General features: G+C 47.2%; 1 protein-coding gene across 1 annotated transcript in view; it reads right to left on the bottom strand.

Annotated features, from left to right (window-relative positions):
- Positions 1-1968: 1968 nt before the first annotated feature.
- The window catches only part of PODXL2 (podocalyxin like 2), a 25027-nt gene continuing 10023 nt past the window's right edge, over positions 1969-16972 (bottom strand). Inside the window, exons 2-7 of the mRNA XM_006911441.1 lie at positions 12274-13046; positions 11342-11416; positions 5975-6131; positions 5328-5389; positions 2859-3038; positions 1969-2181 (exon numbers count right to left, since the gene is read on the bottom strand). Of these exons, the coding sequence (XP_006911503.1) occupies positions 1969-2181; positions 2859-3038; positions 5328-5389; positions 5975-6131; positions 11342-11416; positions 12274-13046 (1460 nt within the window). The remainder of the gene's footprint in view (positions 2182-2858; positions 3039-5327; positions 5390-5974; positions 6132-11341; positions 11417-12273; positions 13047-16972) is intronic.

Genomic DNA, 16972 nt, shown 5'->3' with positions numbered 1-16972 from the left:
AGGGGTGATAGGAAGTGGACAGAGCAGAGAACAGGTTCTGAAAGTAGAGCCAAAAGTACTTGCTGACTGAGTATAGGAGGGAAAGTTTTTTTTAAGAGTGTTTGAAAGTGTGTACACACGCCATGGAACCCTAGTACATGTGTACACACACACACACACACACACACACACACACACACACACACTGTCCCTGTCCCCTTCTCTCACCATTGGCCAGAAGGTAGAGTACCAACTCTTCATGCCCACATAGGCAGGCGTAGTACCTGAGAAGGAAGAAAAAAGGAGTACCAGGAGGCAGTTGCCAGGACTGAAGGCCCCACCCTACCCACCCTGACCACCCATCCACCTGGCACTCACAAGGGCGTGCTGTCCCACTTGTCCCATACATTCACATCCACATCTCGCTGCTCCAACAGGTACCTGGGTGGGAACGGGGAGGTCAGAGCCTGGGTCAGGATAGGCTCACTCTGGGAGAGGAGACCCACGGAAGAAGAAGGAGGGACGACATCCTTTTTGGATGAAGGAAGCCTCCTCCAGCTGAGGGCAGATGACAGGCAGACCAGAGCAGGAAAGGAATTCCTCTTAAAGGCACCAGCAAAAACAGGGTGGGGAGGTGGGAACACAAAAAGCAGACCCTGAAAGTCAGAGGCCAGGCCCCAGAGCTGAAAAGGCTGAAACTCTGGCCTGAAGGCATTTGGGAGAGAGAAGGTGACTGGGCCTCTGCTTCTGCCAGGGCCCTCTGGCTGCTTGGGGCAGTGGGTTGGCTAGGGGAAACTAGAGGCAGGGGGACCGAGGAGGAGGCTGCTGTAGGCAGCCTGATGGTATAGAAGTGTGAACAGTAGATGCTAGAAGGTGGAAGTCAGGAGACAGGTAGCTGATGGGATGTCAAGGTAAGAGGGTCATCATGTCACTGAGTGGGACAGCCTAGGGGGACGTCCAGGTTGGATCAGGGAGTAGAGTAGCATTCAGCTTTGGGAGTTATCAACTAACTCCGAGTGGCACCTGATGCCAGGGAGGGACCCAAGAAAGTTGTGGGAGTAAGTAATAGGGAAGAAAGGGCCAAGGAAGAGAAGTGCCCCACCTCAATAGGGTACCCTCTCCAAGCTCACGGAGATGGCAAGTTTAGCACCAGATTTTCTATAACTGCATTTAGTAGTTTCCAAATCCCCGGAGACTAGAGGCCCATTCTGGGCCTTGGGGTTCCCAGCGCCAGCTAAAGAGGCATCAGAAAGAAGAGCCACGCTGGGAGTCCCAGGGCTGCCTCCAGTGTGGCCTTGGGCCCCGAGTGCTCAGGAAGCGAAATGCCTCTTCTCTCCGCCCGCTTCTTCTTCAGGCCTCCGCGTGGCAGTCTTCTCCAGTAAGCCTTCTAGGACCCTCTGAAGTAAATCATCGCCAGCACCTCACCCCCGTGTGTAAGGCTGCCGTAGTCCTCGTCTTTGACACCCAGGCGCCTGCTGACCGGTGATCTGCGGCGGGTATCGCGAGGCGCCCGCCCGTCCCGCGGCCGTCCCCTGCCCGCCCCAGGCTAGAGCCGCACCCCCCGCACACTTCCCGGCCGCGGGGTCCTCACCGCACTCGGCCCACGTCCCCCTTCCTGCAGCTGGAGAAGAGGTCGCTGGTATCCATGGCGCGGGAGGGGTGGACACAGGCCGATCAACCTCGGGCAGCAGAAAAGGCAGCGGCGCGCCTGGGCCGGATGTAAACAGGCGCCGGCCCCGCCTTCCGGCAGCCGTACGCGCTGGGCCCCGACACTCCGGGCGGCTTTAATCGGGGTCTCAGGAGCGGCCCCTCCAGGCGTCGGGTGGGAGTAGGGAGGGCTGTGCCAAGACTGTTTTGAGGGTCGGTGGGAAGCGAAAGGAGCCAGTACCGGAGGCCAGGCTGCGGGGAGCGGCAGGCCGGGAAGGAGGGGGCGCGACTGTGCGCCCCGGGTCCGCCCTGCTGGTCCTGGCGCAGCGCTGGCGTGCGTCCTTACAGGTGCGTGTCCTCCTCGAACACGTCCGAGTCCTCAGGGTCCCGCTTGCCCACCATGAGCGCGCTCCAGCCCCCCGGGCCGTTTACGGGCCCCCCGCCATTCAGGCTGGGCTGCTTCTCCTGCATCTCCGACTGGCTGTCGCTGGCCACGTCCAGCGTGGGGTTGTCGTGGCAGCCGTTCTCTACGAAGCGCAGCTCTTCGCCGTGTGACTGCGGGCCGGGACAGGGCTGCTGGCTGAGTGCCACAGGCCCTGGCCCTCGCCTGCCCCACCAGCTGCACCCAAGTGCCCCGTTGACCTGGCCTAAGACCTTGAACAAGTCACTTCACTGTTCCTTCCCTAGTGTGTAAAACCCTACAGAGGGAATCCCAGGGGACCCTTGACAGATGGCACTTCCCTTCTGTTCTGTTCCCACAGCTCAACTCCTTTGTTAAAACAGTTTCACTGATCCTTTGACTAAACAAGCCTGTGGCCTCCCTGACACCAGCTGATCCCTCCCAAAAGCCTCCTTATAAAGAGACTCCAGGGGCCTGCTGGGAACATAGGAGTCGTGCCCTGGCCTTTTCCTTGATCCTTAGGCACTGTTGATTCAGGGCTTCTCTGGTGAGACTTCGGGATGAGCGCAGACTTTTAGGGCCACCCTGCCCAGGAGGGGCTGGTGCCATGGAGGTGGTTGTGAGTGGGGCTGACGCCCTGCACAGAGGGAAAACTGGGATGCAGGCACTAGACAAAAGGCTTCACCTGCAGTACCCCATCCCAGGATAATTACTGCCAGCCAACCTAAGATGCAGACACTGAGTCTCCAGATGATGGAGCTTGTTGGGCGCTCCCATCTCTACCAGTACCACCCCAGCCCAAGACCCCTGCTCCACCTGCCCTCATGCTCACCACGTGTTTGAGCTTGGGCAACCGGCGCTGCCAGCAGTTGTAGAGCAGGCCCAGCACAATGATGATGACGCAGATGGCGCCGATGACCACCAGCACGACAAAGAGCGTCCCATAGTCGCTACGCACCTGGCTGGCCCGGGCCTGGCAGCTGCTTGTCATGGAGTAGTTCTGGATGCCAATCTAAGGGTGGGAAAGGCCAGGTTCCTCAGCTGAGGTCCCAGGGCATCATGGTTCCCCGTGGGGCCTGTGGGGTCGGGGCTCAGGGACAGGGACAGACTTTGAGAAGGAGCTGACACTCCTGGCTCCTGAAGCTCCCTCAGAGGCCTGGACCTGTGCTCATGAGGGACTCTCTCAGCCTTATGCCCACTCCGTTCACCTGAAGGCAACTCCAAGCCTCTCTACCTCCCACATCTCCATTCCCTACCTCCCCTCACATCCCTACCATTGCTCTGCCTGACACTGACCCTACTGGGACAGAAATCTGCCTCTAAACCCAATTGGTTGTGGCCCTGACACCCCATTGAGGCTGGCCCCTCCCATCCTGCCATTCATGATCAAAACTAGATGGAGTCCCCATACCTGTCCCACCAGTTAAGAAAAAAGAATACAGATAAGGGCAACTGTGATCCCCTTTCCACACATCCTCCACCACATACTACCACTGAATCAGTCCCCTGAGAAACAACTTCCACCTTGGGGATGGAGTATTCTGGTATCATTCTGGCCATATGGGCCAGAGACAGTACAGGAGATGCTGGGGACAGCCCACATCAAGGGCCACCCCGAGCCTCCCAGCTTCTTCCCTTTTCCCACTGGAGTGATCACCAGTGGTATTTAGCTACACAGGCCCACGCCCACACTGCAGGCTGTCTTGGGTGGATGGACCTGCTTTCTCTGGCCCAGAGGCTGCTATGGCCCAGCAGATATTCTCTCCACAAACCAGCATCCAGGCAGAGGGCAAAAGAAAAAAGGTGAGCTGCCCTCCTCAGATGACAGGTGCCAGGGTGAAGGTGCTATCTCCTGGACCCCAGTGCAGAGACCTGAGAGCCCCTTTCTGCCTTGTGCTCCCCTTTCTAAGACCAGGAGGTATTCAGCTCTTCTTTGGTTTCTGCCTGTATATTTCCACTACTTTTCTCTATTGACTTTTTATCAAAGATCCATTTTTCTTGCTAGAACTTGATAAATTTGCCCACTAATATACTTCCAAAGGCCCAGCATGCCTTTTGGCTATGTCACACCCAGGGGCTGGGAGAAGAGACATGAGGATCTGTTCCCACCTGCACCAGTATTCACAAAACCAGAGGTTCACAACCAGAATGGCTCTCAGTAGCCATCTGGGTGGCACAAAAACAGCATCATGATAAAAGGCCAGGGTCTTGAGTCATTCAGGCCTGATCCAAAGCCTGGCTCTACCACTACTAGCTGTACAATCTCAGGTGAGTCACTACCCTTCTCTGGGCTTCAGCTCTCATCTTAAATGGGGTACCAACAGCACTCAGTAGAGCCTCACTTAATGCTCATAAGCCCTGGGGTGGTGAGGAGGGAACCCCACACAGTATGGCCTCAGTAAGCACTCAATATGCTTATCAAAAAAAAACAGAACCCCCATGTCATCCAGCCCCTCAGCCTTGCATGTACTAGATAAGGAGGCAGAGTCATGTATGGCTCATTTTTGTTGTCAAATACTGCACAGCCCTCAAGAAGGAGGAGGACTGATGACAGATCTCTGGGTTTCATAGTGAGTGGAAGGGATTTTGGTGGAAATGGTGACTGTCCTCAAGGAGGGAAGTGGAATGAGGAGTAGGAGGACCAATGGGGACCTGCCCCTCCCATCAGCCAGGGCTCTGTTCCACCCTGCACAGGTGCTGCAGGCAGCTCAGGAGGAGAAGCTGGCCAACCTGTCTCCTCAGCCCAGGTCTCCAGGACAGGTCAGTCACTAGGTCAGGTATGCCTCTCAAGAAGGCAGGGCTATCCACTGTGCTCTGAGCCCTGCCACTCAACCCCAGCTTATCCCCAGCTGGCCAAGCACTGCAGACTCCCATGGGTTCTGAAGCCTGCCCAAGCCTCTAGTGCTGTCTCCTATGGTTCTGGAGCTATAACACAGACTCCAAAGCACCAAGCTTCTGAACAGTTCCTTGGCCAGACATGGTATTTCTCCCACTGTCTACTCAGAAAACTTCTACCTACCTATCAAGATGCCCCTCAGAGGTCTCCTCCCTTCTGAGTCTTCTCCTGACCACCACCCCCTCTGTAGCCTCTTTCTGGCCCTGTCACATGCCTTGTGTAGTTGGTAGTTAAGTGCTCACATGTCCCATGGAAACTGTGTCTTGGACACCTGAAAGGAAGAGCTCCAAGAATCGTGTTTCGCTCCTTCTCACTGCATGGGGCAGGCTGCCTCTGGCCCTCAGGGAAGGCAGCTCTATTCCCAGAGCTTTAAGGAATGGGAGGGGAGCTTGTCCCTGCCCTTACCTCCACAAGACTCCTGCGGATGTCACTCAGCATAGAAAGGACATCTTGAGTTGGCACCACCCCTGGGGGGAAACACCATTATCAGCGCAGCCCTGGTCACTGAGGCGCACCCTCTGTGGGCTCCTGGCTCCCTGGAACAGCCTCTGGCCTGAGCTTCCAGAACCTCACTCCCTGGCTCCTGACCACACACGGACCTAATGGTGCATGTACACTTCTCTGCTTGCTGCCCACTAATTGACTCATTACAAAGGTTTAGTGAGTGTCCACTATGTGACACCAGGTTGTGATGCCAGTCACTTCCACAGCCTCACAAGGCTGCGGAACACAACCCTTCTCAGCCCTCCACACAGTGTGCATTGCATTGTCTGGCACCTGTGCTGAAACCACACCTCTTGTTCCCAATGTTCCCACCCTCCTCTTCCTATCTTCAAGCCTGTTGATATTCTAAGCTAGGGAGTTGAAGCAGCACCTCATCTTGCTATCCCAGAGGTCCACGTCCAAAAGCCATGGCTGCATTTTTCCACAGTCCTGTCAGAGAGCTTCTGTGGCCTCGGAATATGTTTAATGGTTTAGCCCACCTGCTGCTGCCTTCCTGGGCCCTCTCCCCAGACATGTCAACACCCCCCATGGCCCCCACCCCCGCTCACCCTGATCGCCCACCAGGGTCATTAGAAGGTGCTGCTCCTTCTCACTGGGTTTGCTCAGGGAGATGTGCCAGTCCCCATGGTGGCTGCTGCCATGACGGGGCAGCACCTCCTCCACCAGGGCCAGGAGCTGCAGCCCCCGGTGCTGCCGGAACACCTCCTACAGGGGCACAAAGAGAGTCTATGTTCAGTGAGGGAGAGGGCTCTACTCGCTTCTGCCTCTAGGCCAGCTGCTCCTCCAGGCCCCGCCCAGAGGACAAGCACTGGGAAACACCATCTGGCTATTCCAGAGGGGGCTGCTCTGAACCACTTGAGAGTCAGTCAGCTTGGCCTTCAGGAGGACTATGGGTTTGTTTCCTGTAGGCAGGCATCCAGGTGCTCCTCCTGCCCTGGCTTTGTGCCATGAGGAGAGTGTGGGGTCTGCCCAGGGATACACCCAGTTGAGCTGAGAGGATACCTGCCCTCATGACAACAAGTCCAGAAGTGGGTGTATAGCATGTGAAAGAATATGGAAGACTGCTCATGGTGCCTGTGTGTTCAAGTGTATAGTGCAAGGGATGAATATATTGGGGGGTGGAGGTAACAGCCATACAGCCACCTAACCATGCTCGTCTCTCATTGCAGAGATACAGCCCAGAGTTGAGGAGTCAAGATAGACGTCTGAGTCCTCTAGTGATGGTAGAACTAAAACAGAGATGTTTAAAATGGTAACCTCCCCGGAAGCAGTGCTGGGAGCAGCAGGAGGGGTATAAGGAGACTTCTTATCTGATAATCTTTAGTACTGTTTAGATTCTCTTGACCTTGTAAATATGTAATTACATAATTTTTTTTAAAAAAAGAGCAAGAGGCCGGCACTAAGCAAGAACTGAGTGAGTGGCAGGAGCTCAGGCTGGGGCTGGAGGCCAGAACCCTGCCTCTGGCTCCAGCCTGCCATTGTCCCTACTTAGCTCTATCTGGGAAGAGACCCTCCTTTGGCCCTATGGCTGCTCTCTACCCTCCTGCCCCATCTCCCTTGACCCCCAGCTCCTCTCCAGTAGTGTTTTCCCTCCTGTGCCTGGAAGTCAACAGTCCCCTGCTCCTAGCCACCAAGGCTCCCAGCCAGATACCCCTCTCCCAGCTGCTCAGCTCTCCTGAGTGCTCTGCTATGAAGCTGCAAGCCAGGGCTGCCCGTGAGGCACAGGCATCTCACCAGGCCACCCCTGTGGGACCCCTGATACTCCTAGTCTCCTTTCTGCTAGAGCCCAAGCTAATGAGACTTCCCCTGGTTGTCATGCCAAACTGAAGGTCACCAGGGTAACTGAAGTTCCTTGTTACCATGACACGTGCCAGTTTCAAGCTCAAGCCTTGGCACTCATTGGCCTAACAGAAACCCAACTCAGTTCTGAATATGGGAGAGTGGTACCTGGAGATAGCTACATGCAGCTAGGAAAGCCACCGTTCCTGAACTAGTTCTTACCATCTTGATGTGTGTGTATGTTTAGGGAAGGGGTGCACTCCTGCACCTGTCTGAGTGGGGTGCAGGATGAATGCACTGTGACACGTCAACCCAACTGCTTGGGAAAAAAAACATCCTCTTGCCACAGGCAGTGCCCCCCCCACCTCACCCCCCCTCCCCCGCCATGCAGTAGCTCTGTGCTCCACAATCACAATGTGTGCGTTCCCCACATTCTTCTGGGTCCAACTGCCTGCCTAGCTTAATCCTCACAGTAAGCCTACGGTGTTAGGATGGGGAAAGTCTCAGAGAAGTGTAGTATTTTGCAAAAGGTCACAGAGCTGATAATGGCAGAACCAGGATTTGAACCCAGATTATTTAGATTCCAAAGCCAGGGCTTTTCTCTCATGCCACTGACACTCAGTTCCCACCTACAAAATAAATGCTATGAAATATATAGTCATCAGACTCTCCCAGAACTGATATTGTGGGTCTATGGGCTTCAGCCAGGCAATCCATCAAACTGTACACTTAAGATCTGTGTGCTTTTCTGGATGTATATTGTAAGTCATTATAAACAAGGATGAGGGGGAAAAAAACTAAAATTGAACACAAACAGAAAGAAATAAACCTAATTATATTTCTAATGTATAACTGCACCAAAAGGAGGAAGAGAACTATGACATCTTAGGTAAAATAGGAGGAGCCAGTGAGTCTGCATTACTTTTTCTAGATACTGAGGATCCAATTTCTCAGACCGAAGCTCTAACTTGCAAGACTCCCCCTTGCGAGACTGTGAGCACTTTTCTCCTCATCTTTTCCCAAAGACATTTTCTCTGTATATCTCCATCATTTTATATGCACAATACTCCTATTACTCTTCGATAATGTCAAGGTCATTAAACACAAAGAAAGGCTTGAGGAACTGATGTTCCAGATTAAAGGAGACTAAAGAGACATGACAACTAAATGCAATGCATGACATTGAATTAAATCCTGAACCAGGAAGGGAAAAAAAAGCTAAAAAGAACATTATTGGACCACTGGTAAAATCTAAATAAGGTCTATAGATTATAGTTTTCTGTAAGTGTTAATGTCTTGATTTTTATAACTATACTGTGATTATCCAAAAAATAAATTCTTATTCTGAGGAAATACACACTAATGTAATTAGGGGTAGGAGTAAAAGAGAATGATGCCTTCACCTTACTCTCAAATGGTTTGAAAAAATGCTAACAATTGGCGAATCTGGCTGAAGGATATATGGATTTCTTTGTACTATTCTTTCTGCAAGTTTGAAATTATATCAAAATAAAAAGTTATGAAAAAAAGAACATGAGAAAAATTAAAGACATTTTTACATAAACAAAGGCTGAGATATCTTTGCAGAACGCACCATTAAAGATAGATTTCAGGAAGAAGGAAGTTAAACCCAGAAGAAAGGAGTGAGGATATGAGAAGACATGTGAGCAAAGAAACAAATAAATATGTTGATAAAACGAAATAAGCACTGACTATTAATAATAATGACATGCATAACATCACTAATCATCAAGAGAAATACAAATCAAACCCACAATGAGGTTATACCTCATACTCATTAGGATAATCACGATAAAACAAAACACACACGCACACACAGAAAATAACAAGTGTTGGTGAGGATGTGGAGAAATTGGCACCCTTATCCCTGTTGATGAGGATGTCAAATGGTGCAAGGATGTAAAATGGTGCAGCTGCTGCAAAAACAGTACGACAGTACCTCAAAAATTATAAATGTGATCACCATATGATCCAACAATTCCACTTCTGGATATATACCCAAAAGAACTGAAAGGAGGGTCTTGAAGAGATATTTGTACCAATGTTCATAGCAACATTATTAACAATAGCCAAGAGGTGGAAGCAATCCAAATATCCACTGACGGATGGATGAATAAGCAAAATGTGGTCTACATACAATGGAATATTATTTAGCCTTAAAAAGGAAGGAAATTCTGACACATGCTACAACATGGATGGACCTTGAGAACATTCAGCTAAGTGAAATAAGTCAGTCACTAAAAGACAAATTTTGCCAGGGACTGAGAGAGGGTGGTAAAGGGGAGTTTCAGTTTTGTAACATGAAAAAGTCCTGGAGATATGTCTCACAACAATGTGAATGTAATTAATACAACTACGTACTTTAAAATGATTAAGATGATAAATTTTATGTTAGTTTTTTAACACAATAAAAAAAAATCCACCATAAAAACAATGACTATTTAGGTGGATATCACATATTAGATGAGCACAATAAAACAAAAACAGAGAAAGCAGAATGAAAGCATTTTAATATCTATGTGTTACCTGAAAAGAGAAGGTATTATCTTTAGACTTTATTGTTCAAGTATTTAAGGGTCCCCACTACCTTTTTTGTGACCTCTAAATACCATTTTTCAATAAAAGGAATGAGAGCTTGGAGAAATGTTGATTCTGTGTTTGTGGGAGAGAACTTACAAGATGAGCCTGGAACATCTTATTACACCAGAAAGCCAGGAAACTACCAAACACTAAATAGGTTGGTCAAAAGGACTCAGAAGCCAACTCAAACAGGCTTTCACTGATCAAATACGGGGCATCTGAGCATCAGTAAAAATAATAACTGTGATGAATTAAAACACATCAATATGTTAAAATCCATCCATTTAAAATGATTCTGGAGAAAAGAAAACACCTCATTGGCCACTTTTGTATTAATTACACGCATGTACTTTCTCTTTCCCCCATACCTACTAAACAAGAATAAAGAATTTTTTTTAAGTCTAAAACCACAAAGACAAAACCAAAATAAAACAGAAAAGAGACAAGAGCAACAGAATCTGGACACTGGAGGCAGATGAATGAGTTAGAATTTCCCGATTTAGCAAGCCCCAAAGAGCAGAATTCTAAGCCAAAAGAGGGAAATCTGAGAAGCAATCACTTAAACTGTTGAACTCCTCAAACATGCTGGAATAAGCAGCACTGGTTACTTGGCAAGAGGGAATGAAACTGTACTAAAAATAGGAAAACTGTTTGAAAACCTATTTAGGCAGCAGCTGGATCCCTAGTTCCTCTCTCCAACACTACACAGCTGACAAATGTCCCTTCCCCCCAGCAGAAGATTGGAAGTTTATTCTTTAAAGAGGGGGAAACAAAGAGTCTCTGACCTAGAGGACACCAGGCACAACTGCGAAAGGGGGCTCACACTACAAACACCGATGTAAATGAATATATTTATACATACGTGTTTCTAATAGTGAGATGCCCAGCCTTCTCCCCACCCTGGCTCCCAGAACACTGGCAACCAGTGCTTTATACTCCTGATAGAACAGCAGTTCCATTTCAAAGAATCTCATCACCCAGGAGGAAGGTCCTAAAGATGTTGAGATTAGAAATTTCTAAATGAAATGACCCAGCCAGCCCACCCTCCTAAGAAATCGTAGCTAAGAAAATCTGCCATTGCTCTCAAAGGTTCCAACTAGCTTTCTGATGGCCCTCTTTAAATGCAGTGAGCAAATGCCACCAGACATTTGAGGAGAGTATGCATGTGGAAAAACTGAATGGAAACAAAGAAATGGGGAAAGTAACCTATGTGGGGAGAAAACATTTTAAAAAATAATTTCAGTATCCTCAGAGAGATAAGACATTGCACAGATGAGCAAAACTATACCTTTGAATTAAAAACAGAGGGGAACAAGAACAAAAGAGCCCTTAGAAATTAAAAAATATAAAAGCACTGTCTTCTTGGATGTTGGTGGGTGCTGGTTCATCCTCTGGGTTAGGCTGGCTTCCTCTGACTTAAGGGCTAAGCCTCCCACCCCATCCACTGCCCATTCCCCAGTGCCCACCCTCTGCCCCCGCTCTGCCTGCCTGCCTCCAACTTCTGCCTGCGATCCTTAGCCTAGCTCACCACTCACACAGTCTATGTTCTCTGTCATGTTCAGAATGATATAGTTTTTCCCAGCCAGATTGCTCCAGTCTTTGCAGATCACCTGTACAATGAAACAAAAAGAATGGTGACAGTTAAAAAGGCATAAGAAAAGGCATCCAGAGAGAGCATGAGTGGAAACTCTTTGGGAAGCTAGGAGGTGAAGGCCATGTGTAGGTCTGTAATAGCTAGATGGGAGCTGACAGCCTCTGCAAGGTGACATGGCCAGGATCCAATCTAAGATTTACAAACCCAGATATCTTTAGGAACCATGTGAGAGGAGGAAGCCAGGAATGACAGGAATGAAAGGAAGATGGAACTGTGCCAAAGGGGCCAGACTGCAGAGGGCTTGCCCCAGCTAGAGACAAACCTGTTTTAACATTTTGTAGGCCAGACGAAACATGCCTGTGGGCCAGATCCACAGGCTGACAATTTGAGACGCCTTTCCTTTCCTTCTGGTATTGCAGGGGCATGAGCAATGAATTGAGCCTATGTGCGTGCATGCACGTGTGTGTGTGTGTGTGTGTGTGTGTGTGTACTAGGTGGGCGTAATGGGGGAGGAACAGAGGGCAACTGCATATATGGCGGTGGGCATGGAAACGGTGCTAGAGAGAGCGGTGCTAGAGAGAGCACAGGTCAGACACCAATTCTCACCAGTGTCATAAGCAGTGGGAAAGCCAAGGATAGCAGCAGTAGCACCTGAACAAATAAAAATCAGGATAGAGCACTAAGCTCTTCCAAGTCTTCTACATTGCATGTAAATGCAGTGAGGCTATCCACTATTGGGCCATGAGGTATGCATCCCCAACAGTTCTGCTGAGGATCTATGTGGTGTCAAGCACCTCCATCATCAGCCTGGAAGACCTCCCACCACTGCACAGTCCTGGGATTTCCAATGGCCCACACATGCCTCCACATTACCTGAGTAGAATCCCAGGGGATTCTGGATTGAGCTTCAGCGGCCTGCCCTTCTTGGGGTTGCTGGCTGAGGTCTTCTTTTCCCAAGATAGCAGAGGAAGGTGCCAGCTCCATGTCTTGGGGGGTCAGGGGGAAAGCAATTGAAGTTCCAGGGTAAAGGGTGCCTTCATTTGGGGTCTCAGCCCCACTGGGGGCTTCTGCTTGAGGGAATGAGGCTGAGGACAACACCTCCCCTTGCTTGCCAGCCAATCCAGCTGTTCCCACAGTAGCCTCCTTACTTGCCTCCTGAGGGACCTCAAACTCAACCTCATGCCCTGCGGCTGGCAGCATTGTGACCCCTGCCTTTTGGCTGGTGAAGTCCTGACCCACCAGAGTCACTGTACTTGGGGTGACTGAGGGTGGTGACAGGCTTGGCTCCATGCTGCTCCCCACCTCCACATCCAAGGAGGCCTGCTCCCCAGAATCTTCATGCCTGTGTTTGGGGGCCCCTGGTGTCTGGCTGCTGCTGATGAGAGAAAAGTCATGGGCCTGAGTTTGGGTTTCTTCTTGGGCTCCATTCACAGGCAGCAGCTCCTCCTCTTCCTCCTCTTCTTCCTTTTCTACCTCCTCCTTCTCCCTCTCCTCTTCCTCTTCTTCCTCCTCTCCAAGAGCCATATGCCAGAGTGGGTCCACCAGGTTCATCCTGGGCAAGGAAGAGGGGAGGCTCGGTGTCTCTTGACCCTGGCTGGTGTCTTCTATGGAACCTGCCTTCTCAGTTAAGTCTGGGAAACCATAATCTAAGGACAGAGATAGAAAATTCATTCACTAGTTTTATCATTTGTTGATTTGTTCAGTATTTGCTGAGCAGATGACATGAAAGAACTATGAGACCCTCAGTGGGACACTGGGGTGGTCACACTATTGGTCATGTCAGAAAGGAGTGGGAAATGAGGTTGGGTACGGGGCAGGGGGCAGATTGTGGGGGAAACAAAGGCCAGGCTGGTCCTTGTTTCCTACATGATAATAAAAATGACACAAATCTGCCACAAAAATTCTGTGAATATAGGAATGTATAAAGTAGAAAGAAAGTATGTATGATTGTACCCCTCAGAGATAGCCCTTGTTAACAGTTTGATGGATTTCTTCTCCATCGTTTTTATAATATGTTTGTGTTTCCTCATCTGGGGATTTCACCTAGAAGATCCCATAACAACCCATTACAAAACATTCCCTTTATGAGGTCTGAGGACCCTCTGATCATAGGAACAAATGAGACCCATAGATTATGACCACTGTTCTTAAACTGTGCTCTTATTTAGAACTCAGGACCTGAGTGGAAAATGAAAAAGATGTAAGGAGAACTAGAGAGAGGCTAGGGGCTGAGCTCACTGGGTTTTACAGCCTTCTAGAACATACAGGGACACTGCTGGCAGTAGAAGAGGGGATTTTTATTCTCCGTGCTATTCTGAGAATTACATTTTGAAGCAGAGAAATTAGGAGACCTCCTAGAGACTAAGACATTTTCTGGCTTCTCAATGAACTCTAGGCCTTTTCAAGATAATGACATGAAATTCATAGAGCAGTTTTTTCAGAAATTCATTCGAAATATCTGAAGCTATATCTAGGTAGCAACTTTTATTGGCTGCCATTTTGTTTCAAAATAATAAATATCAAAGACAGTTTTAAAAGACTTTTTAGAAACAAGAGATGGGAATAGTTTAAGGTGGTAAACTAAGTCTACTCATTCTCCTCTTCCCCCTCCTCCTCTTCCTCAAATATTCATGTCAAATAACAAAATTTCTTTCACTGTCAAAATGAAAGTTTTAGAAGTTTAGATAAATTTCTGGGAACATGGAAAGCAGATGAGATCATAGGAATAGATAGCCCTTCAGCCAAAATAGACATTAAGAAAAGACAGCAGTGGAGGAGGGAGGCTCTTACTAACAGAGTTAAAGGATAGAGGACTGTGGAATTAGCAAGGGTGTAGAACATAGAAAATTCAGGGAACAGAATGTAATTTTAAAATTCCAATTAGTATCCTCAGAAATATCCAAAGATATTGTATCCCTAAAATAAGAGCGGGATAATAAGAAAATTAAATAACCATTAAAAAAGAAAAAGTTCTTGGAAATTGAAATTCAATTGTTGAAATGTATATATTCAATAGAACGACTAAGGGGGAAAAAGTCAAAAGAAAGTCTTCAGAGAAGAAGCAAAAAAACACAAGATTTTAAAATGATTTCTGAAAAGACAGAATCAATAAAATGACAAGAATAAATAGCCAAAGAAAGAAGAAAATCTCCCAGGCCTGATACCATGAACCTTCATATTGAAAGGGCATATAAGCAAGGCGAATGATAGAAGACTCATACCTAGTCTCGTTCTTATGACATTTCAGAATTCTAAGTGGCAAGAGAAGATCCTAAAAGCTCTCACAGAAAGAACAGGTTACCTATAAAGGGACAAGTAACAGATTATCAAATTATCCTCAAGCTTCTAATTAATAACACTAGACTGAAGGAAGGAAATTGAAAAATGCATTCTAAATTCTCAGGGAAGTTTATTTTGAACCTGGAATTTTATACACAACTAAACTATCATTCAAGTGTGATTGCAAAATAAAGACACTTTTATAAATACAAGGACTTAAAGGTTTTACTATCCATAGATTCTGAGATAATTATTTAAGGATGATCTCCAAGAAATCCCAACCCCGCCCCTGCCAAAAAAAAAAAAGACATGGGAAATCAAGAAACATGAGAGAAATGTCATAAAAATAAATCTCAGTATGGAAGATATGCAGGTCTATAGAGCAATTATTCAAATTAGAATAAGGATCTAGAGAGCTCTGAGAGTTATCAAAAAAAGAAATATTGATTTTCTATAAGAAAAAGTCTGATTTTTAAAAGCTGAATAACCTTAGTGATCATTGAAAGCTCACTATAATATTTCAATGAGTAATTAAAATATCCTACCCACCCCACTTTTGTTAATTATACAACTCTTTTTGGGTAATAACTTGAGATCATCCATTCCTCTATCCCCTACACACACTCTGTATATCTATTCCCCACACAAAATAGTCGGTCATGTCATTCAGGGGAGAGGCCTACTGCTGGAACAGTGACCACAGAACTGCTGAAGAAACCCACAACAGACTCTAATTCTGAGGAATCTAGTATTATGTTTACATATGAAAGAACAATCAAGGTTCACAGGACATTTCAGGAAAGTTGGATTCATGAAAATGCATGAGAGTGAGAAAGCAAAGCAACTGACCTCTTAGAGAAGAGTTAATCTAGTAAACAAAAGAGAACTTAAAAAATTTTCTTATTAACATCTTCAGAGATATTCAAGAGGAAATTATACCCATGAAACAAGTACAAAGTAGCATAAAATATTTTACTTCAACATAAGTAATAACTTTATAATAGAAAGATGTGTTTAAAATGGAAATGCAATGCGTGAAAACAACTGAAAGGGCTGGATGACCACTTGGCAGAAATACTATAGAGCAGAATGTCACATGGGTGCTTGGGAAAGAAAACAAATACAATCATGAGATTTCATTATTTTAAGATAATCTGACAGCAATGTGCAAGAATTAGATGAAAGAGGGGATGAATGAAAGCAGAGAAAAGACTTAGGGGCATGATGCAATGGTCCAGAAGAGATAAATGAAAGTGATATTGAAATTTTTGAGAGAAGAATGGATTCGGGAGATGCCCCTGAGGTAGAATTGATAAAATATGAGTTGGCTGGCTAACAGGAAGAATTTAGCACTCTGGCTGATTGTGGAAGTAGCTGTGCCATAATAGAAGTGGTAAAGTTTAGAGGAAAAGTGCATTGGAAACCCTCAAAGAGCACTTGAACAATCCAACATATTAGAGGAAGCCTCGAAGGTGGAAGGATGGCAATGCACTCACCAGCAGAATCCCATTGGGGTGGCAGTTTCCCACAGGGCAAGCTGACCAAAACAATCTCTCTACTCAATTTGATAATGACTTTCCAAAAGTCAGGTCTTTATACCTCCAGAGAGAGCCTGGCTCCCAGTAGAATTCCTCTCTAAGATGGTTGATAATGCCAGTCATGCTGTTGGTGACATGATCTGGGAGCCAGAAGACTTAGCCACCAACTAAGCAATTCTCTGGGCTTCAGTTTTTCATATGATAAATAAAGTTGCTGGTATATGTGATTGCTAAGGTTCTTTCTAGCACCAATGTTCTAAGTTTTGGAGACAGTTTTGATAAATATCTTATACAGACGGCATTAAGAAAACTTTACTCTCCTAAATAAGAATAAAATAGGGCTCACTAGATTACAAACTCTTAGTGACAGAGCAAGGTGGTTTTCTTCATCTCTATATTCCCAGCACCCACCACAGTGCCTGGCCCAGAGTAGAAAGACAGTGACACATGTTTGTTAAACTCTTGATTCTCATCATCTGCTTCCTACACCCAGAACTTGTCCCTTTATGGAGAGAAGAGAACTACCAAGCACAGTGTAGACTTCTTCACTATCTGCACAAGTTCCTCTCCTATCTCCATAAATGTGATCACTCCCAAATGGTCGGCCTCGACTCATCATTCCTATACTTCTTTCTCACAGAGTTCATTGTCTTGATGCCAAAGTCTCCCAAATCTATATCCCTCGCCATCTCCCTTCACCCTTCTAGCCTCTCATCTCCAGTGACTTGACAAATCACTAAATGATGCTCGCTGGC

The sequence above is a fragment of the Pteropus alecto genome, unplaced genomic scaffold, assembly GCF_000325575.1.
Source record: "Pteropus alecto unplaced genomic scaffold, ASM32557v1 scaffold124, whole genome shotgun sequence".
Classification (NCBI taxonomy): domain Eukaryota; kingdom Metazoa; phylum Chordata; class Mammalia; order Chiroptera; family Pteropodidae; genus Pteropus; species Pteropus alecto.
Note: the sequence above shows the minus strand (reverse complement) of the source record. Positions and strands in the feature narration are given on the sequence as shown.